A 14,640-nucleotide genomic window follows, 5' to 3' on the forward strand; every position below is an offset into this window, starting at 1 on the left:
CTAGCACGTTAAGAGACCATACAATAAGTGTCAGGGGCCCGAGACTGTTCAACTGCCTCCCAGCATACATAAGGGGGATTACCAACAGACCCCTGGCAGTCTTCAAGCTGGCACTGGACAAGCACCCAAAGTCGGTACCTGACCAGCCAGGCTGTGGCTCGTACGTTGGTTTGCGTGCAGCCAGCAGTAACAGCCTGGTTGATCAGGCTCTGATCCACCAGGAGGCCTGGTCACAGACCGGGCCGCGGGGGCGTTGACCCCCGGAACTCTCTCCAGGTAAACTCCAGGTAACAATATTAGTAAATTTAGTGATGGGAATGATAAGACTTGGCATACCTAGAGGTTACCTGCTATATTGGGAGAGTTTCTTAGGCAAACTTAGGTCTAACTTAAGGTGTATTAGGCAGTAGTTATATTAGGAAGTTTATGTTTAAAGTCATTTGGGCGAGTGTAAGTGTAAATTACCGGGAATCACAGATATCGACAGTAAATCTATTTTGTTTTGGATATGTGAATGATAGGAATAAGAGAATAGGTGGTTTTGATGTAGTTAGCTGATGATGGGGTGTGTTAGGGAGATAAGATTTTTTTTAAAGGTAGTTTTGAAAATGGTGGATGAGTCTACAGTTCTAGAATTTTCAGGCAGGGAGTTCCACATTTTAGGCCCTTTTATATACATTGAATTTTTGTATAGATTTAGCTGGACACAGGGAATGTCATAGGTATTTTTGTGTCTGGTATTGTGGCTATGGATCCTGTCAAAAGTATCAAGACAAGACAGTGTTTTAGTTCAGGGTTAATAGTGGAATATATGGTTCTGTAAATGTAGATTTCACAGTAGTAGGTGTGAATGTTATGTATAGTGAGTAAGTTTAGGCCTTTGAAGAGTGGGAGGGGAGGGGGTTGCTTAGCATTGGATTGTGTGATAATTCTTACTGCAGGTGTTTGGGTGATTATTGGCTTTAGGTGGGTTGCTGCTGTTGATCCCCAGGCACAAATAACATAGGTGAGGTAGGGATAGATGAGTGAATAGTATAGATTGTGGTATGTAGTAACGTATCTTGGAGAGGATCCTAACCGTTTTGGATACTTTTTTTTGTTATGTGTTGGATATGGGTGCAGAATTTCGGGTTGCTGTCAAGGGACAGGCCCAAGAATTTGCCCTCATTATATTTAGCAATAAGAAATAAGAGTGTTGACAATCATAATGTTCAGCTATGCAACACCTCTTTTCCCAAACAAAATACAGTATAGGTTTTGTCAGTATTAAGTGTAAGTTTATTAACAGTCATTCAGGCTGATAATTTTATTAGCTCTTCATTAACAATGGTGTTGAGTGAGGCAGGACTGGGGTGGGAGATGACATAAGTCGTGTCATCAGCAAGGAGAATAGGTTTCAGGTGTTGTGATACATTGGGAAGATCGTTGATGTATGAGGAAGAGCAGGGGACCAAGTACACTTCCCTATGGCACTCCAGTATCCAGTGGTCTTGTTCATGAGGTTGTGTCCTTAATCCCTTAATGGTGGCATACTTAGACAGTAAAATTCCTATGGGGGGCAAGCTTTGAAAAAAAAAATAAAAATTCATAAAGATTGAAAGAATGCATTTTTATTAACTGGAAAAGAATAAAATGAGTGGAATCTGATAAAGCAAATTATGATTCTTATGGTGCATTGTAAATTGGTGAAAAAAAAAATAACACTGATCGGAAACAGCGGCATCAATGTGCCAGCGATATTTATGTTTCGCAATTTATTGACAATGCCAAATTATGATTTTCTTCAGTTCTTTGTTTCCGTATTTAATGTTTAGTATGTACTATATATACTACTTAATGATATTAGATGTGTTTCAAGGTGTTTTACTACTTTTAAAATGTAAAGTAGTAAAACACCTTGAAACACATCTAATATCAACTTTATTACTTTTAAAATTGGAAATGCTTTGCCCGATATTGCTCCACATACAATATACAGTATAAATTAGAGCAAAAATTTTTTTTCAGTCGTTTTTACTATTGGTCTTCTAATACTATGTATAGGTCATACTTGTATTAAATTTGTTTCAAGGCATAATACTTATAAAAACATGGAAATAAGTCACATTGACTATCTGCCATGGCGCCCCTGTACAACCACCTCCTCCCACAACAGACTGTCGGACAGACCTGGGAGGACAGAGCAGCACACCTTGTGTTTCTTACAGTCGAGAACCTGAGGACGTTGCTGCAGTTCATCGCCTCGATAAAAACCTGATGACACCTCTCCTATGGGGAGCCACTGCATGGAGAACACCGGAACCAGGACTTATCCTGGCGAACCTACCTGAACCTGAACCTGTTTGACTGTATTGGGTTATTCTGAGTTAATTATTGTTATATATTTAGGTTTGAGGGAATATCCTGGGATATGTAATGTAATTTGTGTCCATAGTATCAGGGGCCCAAGACTTGAACTGCCTCCCAACAAAGGAAATTACCAATAAATCCCTGGCTGTCTTCAAGAGGGAGCCGGACAGGCACCCAGAGTACCTGACCAGCCAGACTGTGGGCCATACATTGGTTTGCATGCAGCTGGCAGTAACAGCCTGGCTGATCAGGCCCTGATCCACCACCAGGCCTGGTCATGGACTGGGCCACAGGGGCATTGACCCCCGGAACACCTTCCAGGTATAACACCTGTATCTTACAATTCTTTCAGGGTGCAATATTCATGGAAATAAGTCACATTAAAACCATACCACGGGCGGGATTTGAACCCGCAGTCAGAGTCTCTCAAAACTGAATTTCACTCTCATGAAACTAATAAATTTGGAATAAAGAGGGATCTTCCTGGCAGTTCCTCAGTGTTTGCTGGTAATGGAACAGATCCTAGTTTCATTGTTTATTTTTGCTAGTTAGGCAATGTTACTCCATAATGTACTGTATGGCATAGCCGCAAAAGGAGGTTGTAGGAGACCCAAACAATTGAGCCAAGGTCAAAAATTTTGGCAGGTGGCTTATTTGAAGATATGAAAAATTGTGATGTACTAGTATGTCAGATACAATCATCACCTGCATACTAGTACACTGGATACAGTTAAAAGATTAACCTCTGTGGATTAGCTCTTGCAGCATCTCTATCTTCCTTTTACCTTCACCCCATATTGTACTCTTTAATCCCCTGGAACATTCCATAAATTTGTTTGAACCATCCCCAACCCACCCACCGCTTCCCCCCTTCCATGTCTGAAAGGCCACCATATTCAGTATAAGTTATGTTCACTTTTCCTTGAACACTTCTCATTCTCATGCTGTGGCAGAGTAAACTGATGGTTCAGAATCCTCAGATGGCATCAGTTATATGGCTTATCTTTCCAAATAAACTAAGATTATTTAGACTGCTACCATTTTAACAGCAGTTATATACCATTCTCATGGCCATCATACATACTGCAAACACGATTTGCCACCTATTTTGTTTTAGATTCAAAATGTATGCAAACTCTTCAGAAATATAACCTCACTCCCTATTGTGCTCGGTATACAACAGCAGTTATGAAGGATTTCTAGCAAACACAAGGAAGTCTTTATTGCTGGGTCCCAGGGCACATTGGTGTCCAGGAGAGAGAACCACTTGGCCCCCATCCACTGTGTAGAGGGGTTTACCTGGAGTTTACCTGGAGAGAGTTTCGGGGGTCAACGCCCCCGCGGCCCGGTCTGTGACCAGGCCTCCTGGTGGATCAGCGCCTGATCAACCAGGCTGTTGCTGCTGGCTGCACGCAAACCAACGTACGAGCCACAGCCCGGCTGATCAGGAACTGCCTTTAGGTGCTTGTCCAGTGCCAGCTTGAAGACTGCCAGGGGTCTGTTGGTAATCCCCCTTATGTGTGCTGGGAGGCAGTTGAACAGTCTCGGTCCCCTGACACTTATTGTATGGTCTCTTAACGTGCTAGTGACACCCCTGCTTTTCATTGGGGGGATGGTGCATCGTCTGCCAAGTCTTTTGCTTTCGTAGTGAGTGATTTTCGTGTGCAAGTTCGGTACTAGTCCCTCTAGGATTTTCCAGGTGTATATAATCATGTATCTCTCCCTCCTGCGTTCCAGGGAATACAGGTTTAGAAACCTCAAGCGCTCCCAGTAATTGAGGTGTTTTATCTCCGTTATGCGCGCCGTGAAAGTTCTCTGTACATTTTCTAGGTCGGCAATTTCACCTGCCTTGAAAGGTGCTGTTAGAGTGCAGCAATATTCCAGCCTAGATAGAACAAGTGACCTGAAGAGTGTCATCATGGGCTTGGCCTCCCTAGTTTTGAAGGTTCTCATTATCCATCCTGTCATTTTTCTAGCAGATGCGATTGATACAATGTTATGGTCCTTGAAGGTGAGATCCTCCGACATAATCACTCCCAGGTCTTTGACGTTGGTGTTTCGCTCTATTTTGTGGCCAGAATTTGTTTTGTACTCTGATGAAGATTTAATTTCCTCATGTTTACCATATCTGAGTAATTGAAATTTCTCATCGTTGAACTTCATATTGTTTTCTGCAGCCCACTGAAAGATTTGGTTGATGTCCGCCTGGAGCCTTGCAGTGTCTGCAATGGAAGACACTGTCATGCAGATTCGGGTGTCATCTGCAAAGGAAGACACGGTGCTGTGGCTGACATCCTTTTCTATGTCGGATATGAGGATGAGGAACAAGATGGGAGCTAGTACTGTGCCTTGTGGAACAGAGCTTTTCACCGTAGCTGCCTCGGACTTTACTCTGTTGACGACTACTCTCTGTGTTCTGTTAGTGAGGAAATTATAGGTCCTGTATTTCTCATTTCTTTTCCAATTGTCCCAGACTTATCGACCTGCTGGCAACAGCAATGTTCCCTGGAGTTTACCTGGAGAGAGTTCCGGGGGTCAACGCCCCCGCGGCCCGGTCTGTGACCAGGCCTCCTTAGGTCAGTGTCCCAGGATGCGACCCACACCAGTCGACTAACACCCAGGTACCCATTTTACTGATGGGGAACATAGACAACAGGTGGAAAGAAACACGTCCAATGTTTCTACTCTGGCTGGGAATCGAACCCAGGCCCTCGCCGTGTGAAGCGAGAGCGTTAACCACCAGGCCACCAGAGCCAGGGTTCAGGGTTAGAAGAAAACTTTTTTTTCACCGAACCATATTACAGTTAAGGCAAGAGGTAAATCTGAAAGGGTCATGCTACTGGACTCTGGCTATCCTCTATCCATCACTTGGACCTCAACCCCTCCATGCAAGACTTACACGTGAATTCACGGCAAAGCTCCCAACACCTCTATGCAAGGACTGCCTGGTAGCTTCATTTCACTACATATTAATACTGTCCTAACCATCAGAGCCCTTGGGATATATTTTTTACTTCACCTGGACAGCTCAACTTATTGCCTTCCTCACTGAAAGTCCCACCTTTGTTGCAGACACCTTCAAACAAAAACAGACCTATTGTACCAGTAATAATTATATTCTCCACCCCAAATTTTACTAACTGAAATCACTAAGGGTTTTGAATTTCCTAGTAGGTTTAGTGCTTTTTGATTATAATAATAATTGAGCTTCCTAAATTATAATAGGATTTCTTAAAGGTTAATAACAGTAATGTTAAATTCTTCATTTTATTTGTCCATCAAAAACACTCTTGGTATGTCTTGACAATCTGCTCAGTCTCGAGTTCTTGATAGTAGGAAACTAGAATTATGGGGTTTCCATATCTGAGTATAATCAAATACTGAGTGGGCATACACAATACTGGTTGGCTTACTAGGTTCTGGGTACAGCCAAGACAAGATGACCAAGCCTGTTGTCTATTTTGTTTCACAGGCTTTCTCTCAAGCATTAAATTTTTATGTTATATATATTTGAGCATACAACAAAATCTCAAGTAAATGTGAAAACTTAATATGAATTTTACCACAGTTGTAAGAAAAACCAAATTTCAAGTTTTCAAAGTGTTCATTATATATCACTTAAATTCTTAAGAAATATAGTGAAGTGTGTGGCTTTATGTACAGGAGGACTGTACCTGACAGACATGATACAAATTATGAGATACACTGAAGTAAAAGGTGATTTTTCCTGTCATATAACTTCAAACATTATGATTATAATTATGATTTTATCTGGCTCGTAGTCCTGAACTAAGGCTGAGATTACAAATAGCAATTCATTTTGTTCAGCCATTGACCTGAATGTAAATTTTTTTTAGCATCTTAACCAGCCATGTGTTTTTAAAATTGTACAATAAATAAAGCATTGGAATCCTGGTCAGATCTAAGTTATATTTGTGTTAGAAAACACACCTGACCAAGATGTGAATGCTAGTTTTTAATGTAAGTGGTTTTAATTTTTCTATCGAATGGTTCAAAACTAAACAAACGTGCATATCAATGTTTGGATGAAACAATGAAGTTATATTAAAACCAGTGATGATTATAATCTGACTTGTAAGCTGGATACATTCATAATTAATAAAATTTCCAAGTTTCAGGCTATGTTGACAGATCAGATCACACTCCGGCTTAATGTGCCACACAATTTGAGTCAAGTCCATAGGTAAGGTGTGATCTTGAATACAGGTCACACATTGCTAATCTCCACTATGTTCTTTGAGAATGTTTGATATAGAATATGCTCTATACACTTTGAATTTTTCATTTCATTGTGTTCAAACCGAATATTAAGATATCACTGTTTTGTGATGATGTTGCATAATATATAATCACAACACTTGCTTCTAAATAGTTTGCTCATGATGGGATGCAAAAAAATAGCTGGTCAAGTTGTCTAGTTAGGTAACAATAAAGTTCCTCATCGGACTGTACCTTTACCACCTCTGAAATACTGACTACCAGGATGGGCTGAATAACAGACCTGAAAATTGCCTATCTTCATTTTCAGGACATCCATCTTTGAGGCTGATATTACAAGCATGTGAATAATTTAAGATTGAAAATATTTCAATCAAAGTCAATCAATGCATTGATTTATAATAGCAATGGCATGGCTGAGTTAAAAAAAAAAAAAAGTTAATTTGTTCTGCACACAACCAGCAACAATTGCATATAGCAAATCTTTCAATATGGCACAAAGATTACAGTAAATAAAAAGTCTTCACTCTATATGAGAGCCGTGTGAACTAAAAACTTGTCAAAATTATTACAAAAGATTTAATATTCTTTTTGTAATCAAATAAAAGTGACTTCTTCAAATCTGTTATAACAATATCATTGTTATTGAGAATGACTATTAAAATATAAACAAGCATTTATCATTTAATTATATTCTTTAGTGCATAACTGTGTTTGTAGCTAAATTTGAGATTTTCTTCTCAAAACCGAATGAACACACTGCCTGTGTAATTGGTCATTTACCATAGGTGACAAATTGCCCTTGCAAATAAAACTTTTGTAATATAGAACAAATATACTTCATTAAGTAAAAGGCCATCCTAACTAATATGGAATTTAACTCCATATGACTATAAAAAGTAAACCAGTCAAATTCATAAAACAAAATTTTTTTTTTTTAGAAACATACCATATCATAAAAGATAATGCAGAGGCCTGCTCATCATTATTATCTTTTTTTTTAAGTGTAAAAAATCAACAGATAAAAATTTACTTTTTGTGTTCTTTTAGATGAACTATGCAGCATGATCGGTAAGGATGTAAAACAAACATACGTTGCACACAAGATTAAACCTCCTTCTTAGAATTTGGTGGTGCCCACAAGTCACCAGAGTGGTTGGCTGGTGCAGACCAAATGTTATTGACAGAACAGAATGGATCAAAACCAAGTCCCTTTGATACAGCCCCACTAGCATCAGTTACTCCAGATGATGGTGCTTGAGAAAGTGTTGTTCCCCAGGGAGATGGTGGTGAAGACTGGGGAGATGATCCTTGACTTGAAGATGAGAAAGGTGGTGACCAAATGTTTGATAGTGTATCCCACATGCTTGGTGCAGGTGTATTGCCAGAGTTGAGAACTATTCCATCATGATAACCACTCCCATCAGGCCAAAGTGAACCTCCAACCTGTGGAGGGCAGTAATGTGGCCTTTCCTCATCTGCAAGTGTAAGTGAAAAGGTTATCAAAAAATATTGAAATGCCAGGAGCAAGGGGCTAGTAACCCCTTCTACTGTATTTTTTTTTTTTTTCAACAAGTCGGCCATCTCCCACTGAGGCAGGGTGACCCAAAAAAGAAAGAAAATCCCCAAAAAGAAAATACTTTCATCATCATTCAACACTTTCACCACACTCACACATTATCACTGTTTTTGCAGAGGTACTCAGAATACAACAGTTTAGAAGCATATACATATAAAGATACACAACATATCCCTCCAAACTGCCAATATCCCAAACCCCTCCTTTAAAGTGCAGGCACTGTGCTTCCCATTTCCAGGACTCATGTCCGACTATATGAAAATAACAGGTTTCCCTGAATCCCTTCACTAAATATTACCCGGCTCACACTCCAACAGATCATCAGGTCCCAAGTACCATTCGTCTCCATTCACTCCTATCTAACACGCTCATGCACGCTTGCTGGAAGTCCAAGCCCCTTGCCCACAAAACCTCCTTTACCCCCTCTCTCCAACCCTTTCGAGGACGACCCCTACCCCTCCTTCCTTCCCCTATAGATTTATATGCTTTCCATGTCATTCTACTTTGATCCATTCTCTCTAAATGACCAAACCACCTCAACCCCTCTTCTGCCCTCTGACTAATACTTTTATTAACTCCACACCTTTTCCTAATTTCCACGTTCCGAATTTTCTGCATAATATTTACACCACACATTACCCTTAAACAGGACATCTCCACTGCCTCCAACCGTCTCCTCGCTGTTGCATTTACCACCCAAGCTTCACACCCATATAAGAGTGTTGGTACTACTATACTTTCATACATTCCCTTCTTTGCCTCCATAGATAACGTTTTTTGACTCCACATATACCTCAACGCACCACTCACCTTTTTTCCCTCATCAATTCTATGATTAACCTCATCCTTCATAAATCCATCCACCAACACGTCAACTCCCAAGTACAGTGGACCCCCGCATACCGTACGCATCGCATACCGTACAATCCGCATACCGGTCGCTTTGATCGCAAAAATTTTGCCTCGCATACCGCCCAAAAACCCGCTCACCGCCCTTCGTCCGAGACGCGTCCAATGTGCGGCCTGAGCCAGCCTCATATGTTCCGCCGGTGGCATTGTTTACCAGCCAGCCTCCGCGGTAACATCCAAGCATACAATCGGAATATTTCGTATTATTACAGTGTTTTCGGTGCTTTATCTGGAAAATAAGTGACCATGGGCCCCAAGAAAGCTTCTAGTTCCAACCCTACAGCAATAAGGGTGAGAATTCCAATAGAGATGAAGAAAGAGATCATTGATAAGTATGAAAGTGGAGTGCGTGTCGCCGACCTGGTCAGGTTGTACAAGAAACCCAAATCAACCATCTCTACTATTGTGGGCAACAGAAAGGCAATCAAGGAAGCTGTTCTTGCCAAAGGTTTAACTGTGTTTTCGAAACAGAGATCGCAAGTGATGGAAGATGTTGAGAGACTCTTATTGGTGTGGATAAATGAAAAACAGCTAGCAGGAGATAGCGTCTCTCAAGCGATCATAAGCGAAAAGGCTAGGAAGTTGCATGAGGATTTAATTAAAAAAATGCCTGCAACTAGTGATGATGTGAGTGAATTTAAGGCCAGCAAAGGTTGGTTTGAGAGATTTAAGAAGCGTAGTGGCATACATAGTGTGATAAGGCATGGTGAGGCTGCCAGTTCGGACCACAAAGCAGCTGAAAAATATGTGCAGGAATTCAAGGAGTACATAGAAAGTGAAGGACTGAAACCTGAACAAGTGTTTAATTGTGATGAAACAGGCCTGTTTTGGAAGAAAATGGCAAGCAGGACCTACATTACTCAGGAGGAAAAGGCACTCCCAGGACATAAGCCTATGAAAGACAGGCTTACTTTGTTGATGTGTTCCAATGCTACTGGTGATTGCAAAGTGAAGCCTTTATTAGTGTATCACTCTGAAACTCCCAGACCGTTCAGGCAAAAGAATGTCCTCAAGGAGAATTTGTGTGTGCTGTGGAGGGCAAACAGTAAGGCATGGGTCACTAGGGACTTTTTCTATGACTGGTTACACCATGCATTTGCCCCCAATGTGAAAGATTACCTAACTGAAAAGAAATTAGAACTTAAGTGCCTCCTGGTGTTAGACAATGCCCCTGGTCATCCTACAGACATGGCAGAGCGACTTTATGGGGACATGAAATTCATTAAGGTGAAGTTTTTGCCTCCTAATACCACTCCTCTCCTGCAGCCCATGGACCAGCAGGTTATTGCAAACTTCAAAAAACTGTACACAAAAGCTCTGTTTGAAAGGTGCTTTGTAGTGACCTCAAACTCAACTGACTCTAAGAGACTTTTGGAGAGATCACTTTAATATCCTCAATTGTGTAAACCTTATAGGTAAGGCTTGGGAGGGAGTGACTAAGAAGACCTTGAACTCTGCTTGGAAGAAACTGTGGCCAGAATGTGTAGACAAAAGGGATTTTGAAGGGTTTGAGGCTAACCCTGAGAGGATTATGCCAGTTGAGGAATCCATTGTGGCATTGGGAAAGTCCTTAGGGTTGGAGGTTAGTGGGGATGATGTGGAAGAGTTGGTGGAGGAGGACAATGAAGCACTAACCACTGATGAGCTGATAGATCAACTTCAACAGCAAGAGGCCAGACCTGAGGAAACTGGTTCAGAGGAGGGGAGAGAGAAATTGAAGAAGTTGCCTACTACAAAGATAAAGGAAATCTGTGCAAAGTGGCTTGAAGTGCAAACCTTCATGGATGAAAATCACCCTCACACAGCTATTGCAAGCCATGTTGGCAACCTGTACACTGACAATGTTGTGAAACACTTTAGGGAAGTCATAAAGGAACGAGAGGTACAGGCCACTATGGACAGATATGTTGTGCGAAAGAAGTCCAGTGACTCTGAAGCTGGTCCTAGTGGCATTAAAAGAAGAAGGGAAGTAACCCCAGAAAAGGACTCGACACCTCAAGTCTTAATGGAAGGGGATTCCCCTTCTAAACACTAACACTCTCTCTCCCCTCCTCCCATCCCATCAATCATCACCAGATCTTCAATAAAAGTAAGTGTCATGTAATTGTGCATGCCTTTTTCAGTTTGTGTGTATTAAAATTAACATTTCATGTGGTAAAAAAATTTTTTTTTTCATACTTTTGGGTGTCTTGCACGGATTAATTTGATTTCCATTATTTCTTATGGGGAAAATTCATTCGCATACCGAACATTTCGCATAACCACCAGCCCTCTTACACGGATTAAGGTCGCTATGCGGGGGTCCACTGTATCTGAAAACATTCACTTCTTCCATACTCCTCCTCCCCAATTTGATATCCAATTTTTCTTTATCTAAATCATTTGATACCCTCATTACCTTACTCTTTTCTATGTTCACTTTCAACTTTCTACCTTTACACACATTCCCAAACTCATTCACTAACCTTTGCAATTTTTCTTTAGAATCTCCCATAAGCACAGTATCATCAGCAAAAAGTAACTGTCAATTCCCATTTTGAATTTTATTCCCCAAAATTTAATCCCACCCCTCTCCCGAACACCCTAGCATTTACTTCCTTTACAATCCCATCTATAAATATATTAAACAACCATGATGACATTACACATCCCTGTCTAAGACCTACTTTTACTGGGAAGTAGTCTCCCTCTCTTCTACACACCCTAACCTGAGCCTCACTATCCTCATAAAAACTCTTTACAGCATTTAATAACTTACCACCTATTCCATATACTTGCAACATTGCCACATTGCTCCTCTATCCACTCTATCATATGCCTTTTCTAAATCCATAAATGCAATAAAAACTTCCCTACCTTTATCTAAATACTGTTCACATATATGCTTCAATGTAAACACTTGATCTACACATCCCCTACCCACTCTGAAACCTCCTTGCTCATCTGCAATCCTACATTCTGTCTTACCTCTAATTCTTTCAATTATAACCCTACCGTACACTTTTCCTGATATACTCAGTAAACTTATTCCTCTATAATTTTTACAGTCTCTCTTGTCCCCTTTCCCTTTATATAAAGGGACTATACATGCTCTCTGCCAATCCCTAGGTACCTTCCCCTCTTTCATACATTTATTAAACAAAAGTACCAACCACTCCAACACTATATCCCCCCCTGCTTTTAACATTTCTGTCATGATCCCATCAGTTCCAGCTGCTTTACCCCCTTTCATTCTACGTAATGCCTCACGTACCTCCCCCACACTTACATTCTGCTCTTCTTTACTCCTAAAAGATGGTATACCTCCCTGACCAGTGCATGAAATTACTGCCTCTCTTTCTTCCTTAACATTTAAAAGTTCCTCAAAATATTCTCGCCATCTACCTAATACCTCCATCTCCCCATCTACTAACTCCCCTACTCTGTTTTTTAACTGACAAATCCATACTTTCCCTAGGCTTTCTTAACTTGTTTAACTCACTCCAAAATTTTCTCTTATTTTCATTAAAATTTCTTGACAGTGCCTCTCCCACTCTATCATCTGCTCTCCTTTTGCACTCTCTCACCACTCTCTTTACCTTTCTTTTACTCTCCATATACTCTGCTCTTCTTATAACACTTCTGCTTTGTAAAAACCTCTCATAAGCTAACTGTTTCTCTTTTATCACACCCTTTACTTCATCATTCCACCAATCACTCCTCTTTCCTCCTGCCCCCACCCTCCTATAACCACAAACTTCTGCCCCACATTCTAATACTGCATTTTTAAAACTATTCCAACCCTCTTCAACCCCCCCACTACTCATCTTTGCACTAGCCCACCTTTCTGCCAATAGTTGCTTATATCTCACCCGAACTTCCTCCTCCCTTAGTTTATACACTTTCACCTCCCTCTTACTTGTTGTTGCCACCTTCCTCTTTTCCCATCTACCTCTTACTCTAATTGTAGCTACAACTAAATAATGATCCGATACATCAGTTGCCCCTCTATAAACATGTACATCCTGGAGCCTACCCATCAACCTTTTATCCACCAATACATAATCTAATAAACTACTTTCATTACGTGCTACATCATACCTTGTATATTTATTTATCCTCTTTTTCATAAAATATGTATTACTTATTACCAAATCTCTTTCTACACATAGCTCAATTAAAGGCATCCCATTTACATTTACCCCTGGCACCCCAAATTTACCTACTACTCCATCCATAACATTTTTACCCACTTTAGCATTGAAATCCCCAACCACCATTAAACTCACATTTGATTCAAAACTCCCCACGCATTCACTCAACATTTCCCAAAATCTCTCTCTCTCCTCTACACTTCTCTCTTCTCCAGGTGCATACACGCTTATTATAACCCACTTTTCACATCCAATCTTTATTTTACTCCACATAATCCTTGAATTAATACATTTATAGTCCCTCTTTTCCTGCCATAGCTTATCCTTCAACATTATTGCTACTCCCTCTTTAGCTCTATTTGAAACCCCTGATCTAATCCCATTTATTCCTCTCCATTGAAACTCTCCCACCCCCTTCAGCTTTGTTTCACTTAAAGCCAGGACATCCAGCTTCTTCTCATTCATAACATCCACAATCATCTTTTGTTTTTCTTTTTGGGCCACCCTGCCTCGGTGGGATATGGCCGGTGCGCTGAAAGAAAAGACAAGATTCTACTCTAAAACAGTGATTTGCACCTTTTCTGACTCTACACTGAGAAAATGCTGTATGTAAAGACCAGCAATAATTCTGGTTTTAACAAATTAACCACCAAGGCAAAGTGACCCCAAAACCCCCAGACCACTGATGAATTCACCAAATGTTACTTTTGAAAAAATTGCCTACAACCTTCAACATGTTTGTAACAATAGCCTAGTAACCAGCCATGTAATTCTGATCAAGCTGGCCTCATTTTAAAGCAAATTTAGTGAGATTTAAGGTGGTATGGCGAGTTCATCTGTTTTCTTCTCAGCGTCTAGCATAACTGCTGGATATTCAAGCAACAATTACTCAATATCTGTTTCACACACTCCCTCAAAGCTTTCTTCACGCATGCCTTACCAACAGCAAACATCCATGCCATATGAATATGAATGGGAAGTCTGTTTAATATTTTGAACTATGGCAGATTTGCTGGTCTTGGTCTCAAACATGTAAGATGGTAAGTAAATTTTACATATTTCTACTTATATTCAGTATACACATTACAGTGAACCCTCGGTTTTCATGATCAATCCGTTCCAGAGTCTGACGAAATCTGAAAATTACGAAAAGCGAAATCATTTTCCCCATAAGAAACAATGTAATCCGTTTTAGACACCCAAAAGTATTAACAAAAAATATATTTAATAGAAAATAACTATAGTTTTACATACAGAAAACAATGAGAAATCAATAAAAAGCACTAATGAAATAGATAAATGAACATTTAAATCACTTTTACCTTTATTGAAGAGTCTTGTTGGGGTATGGAAAATGGCGAGAAGCGGAGAGGGAGGCAAGTTTATTGTTTGGAGACAGGACAAAATGCTTAAATGCAACGGTGATAACTC

The 14,640-nt window shown here is 40.3% G+C and overlaps 1 protein-coding gene across 6 annotated transcripts in view; it reads right to left on the minus strand.

Moving 5' to 3' along the window:
• Nucleotides 1–5,602: 5,602 nt before the first annotated feature.
• The window catches only part of Tmem131 (Transmembrane protein 131), a 301,352-nt gene continuing 292,314 nt past the window's right edge, over nt 5,603–14,640 (minus strand). For all 6 annotated transcript variants that reach the window (XM_070098189.1, XM_070098185.1, XM_070098190.1 and 3 more), the window contains one exon: nt 5,603–8,066. In XM_070098189.1, coding sequence (XP_069954290.1) covers nt 7,696–8,066 — 371 coding nt within the window. In that variant the 3' untranslated portion in view covers nt 5,603–7,695. The remainder of the gene's footprint in view (nt 8,067–14,640) is intronic.

This window comes from Cherax quadricarinatus, chromosome 61, assembly GCF_038502225.1.
Source record: "Cherax quadricarinatus isolate ZL_2023a chromosome 61, ASM3850222v1, whole genome shotgun sequence".
Taxonomy (NCBI): Eukaryota; Metazoa; Arthropoda; class Malacostraca; order Decapoda; family Parastacidae; genus Cherax; species Cherax quadricarinatus.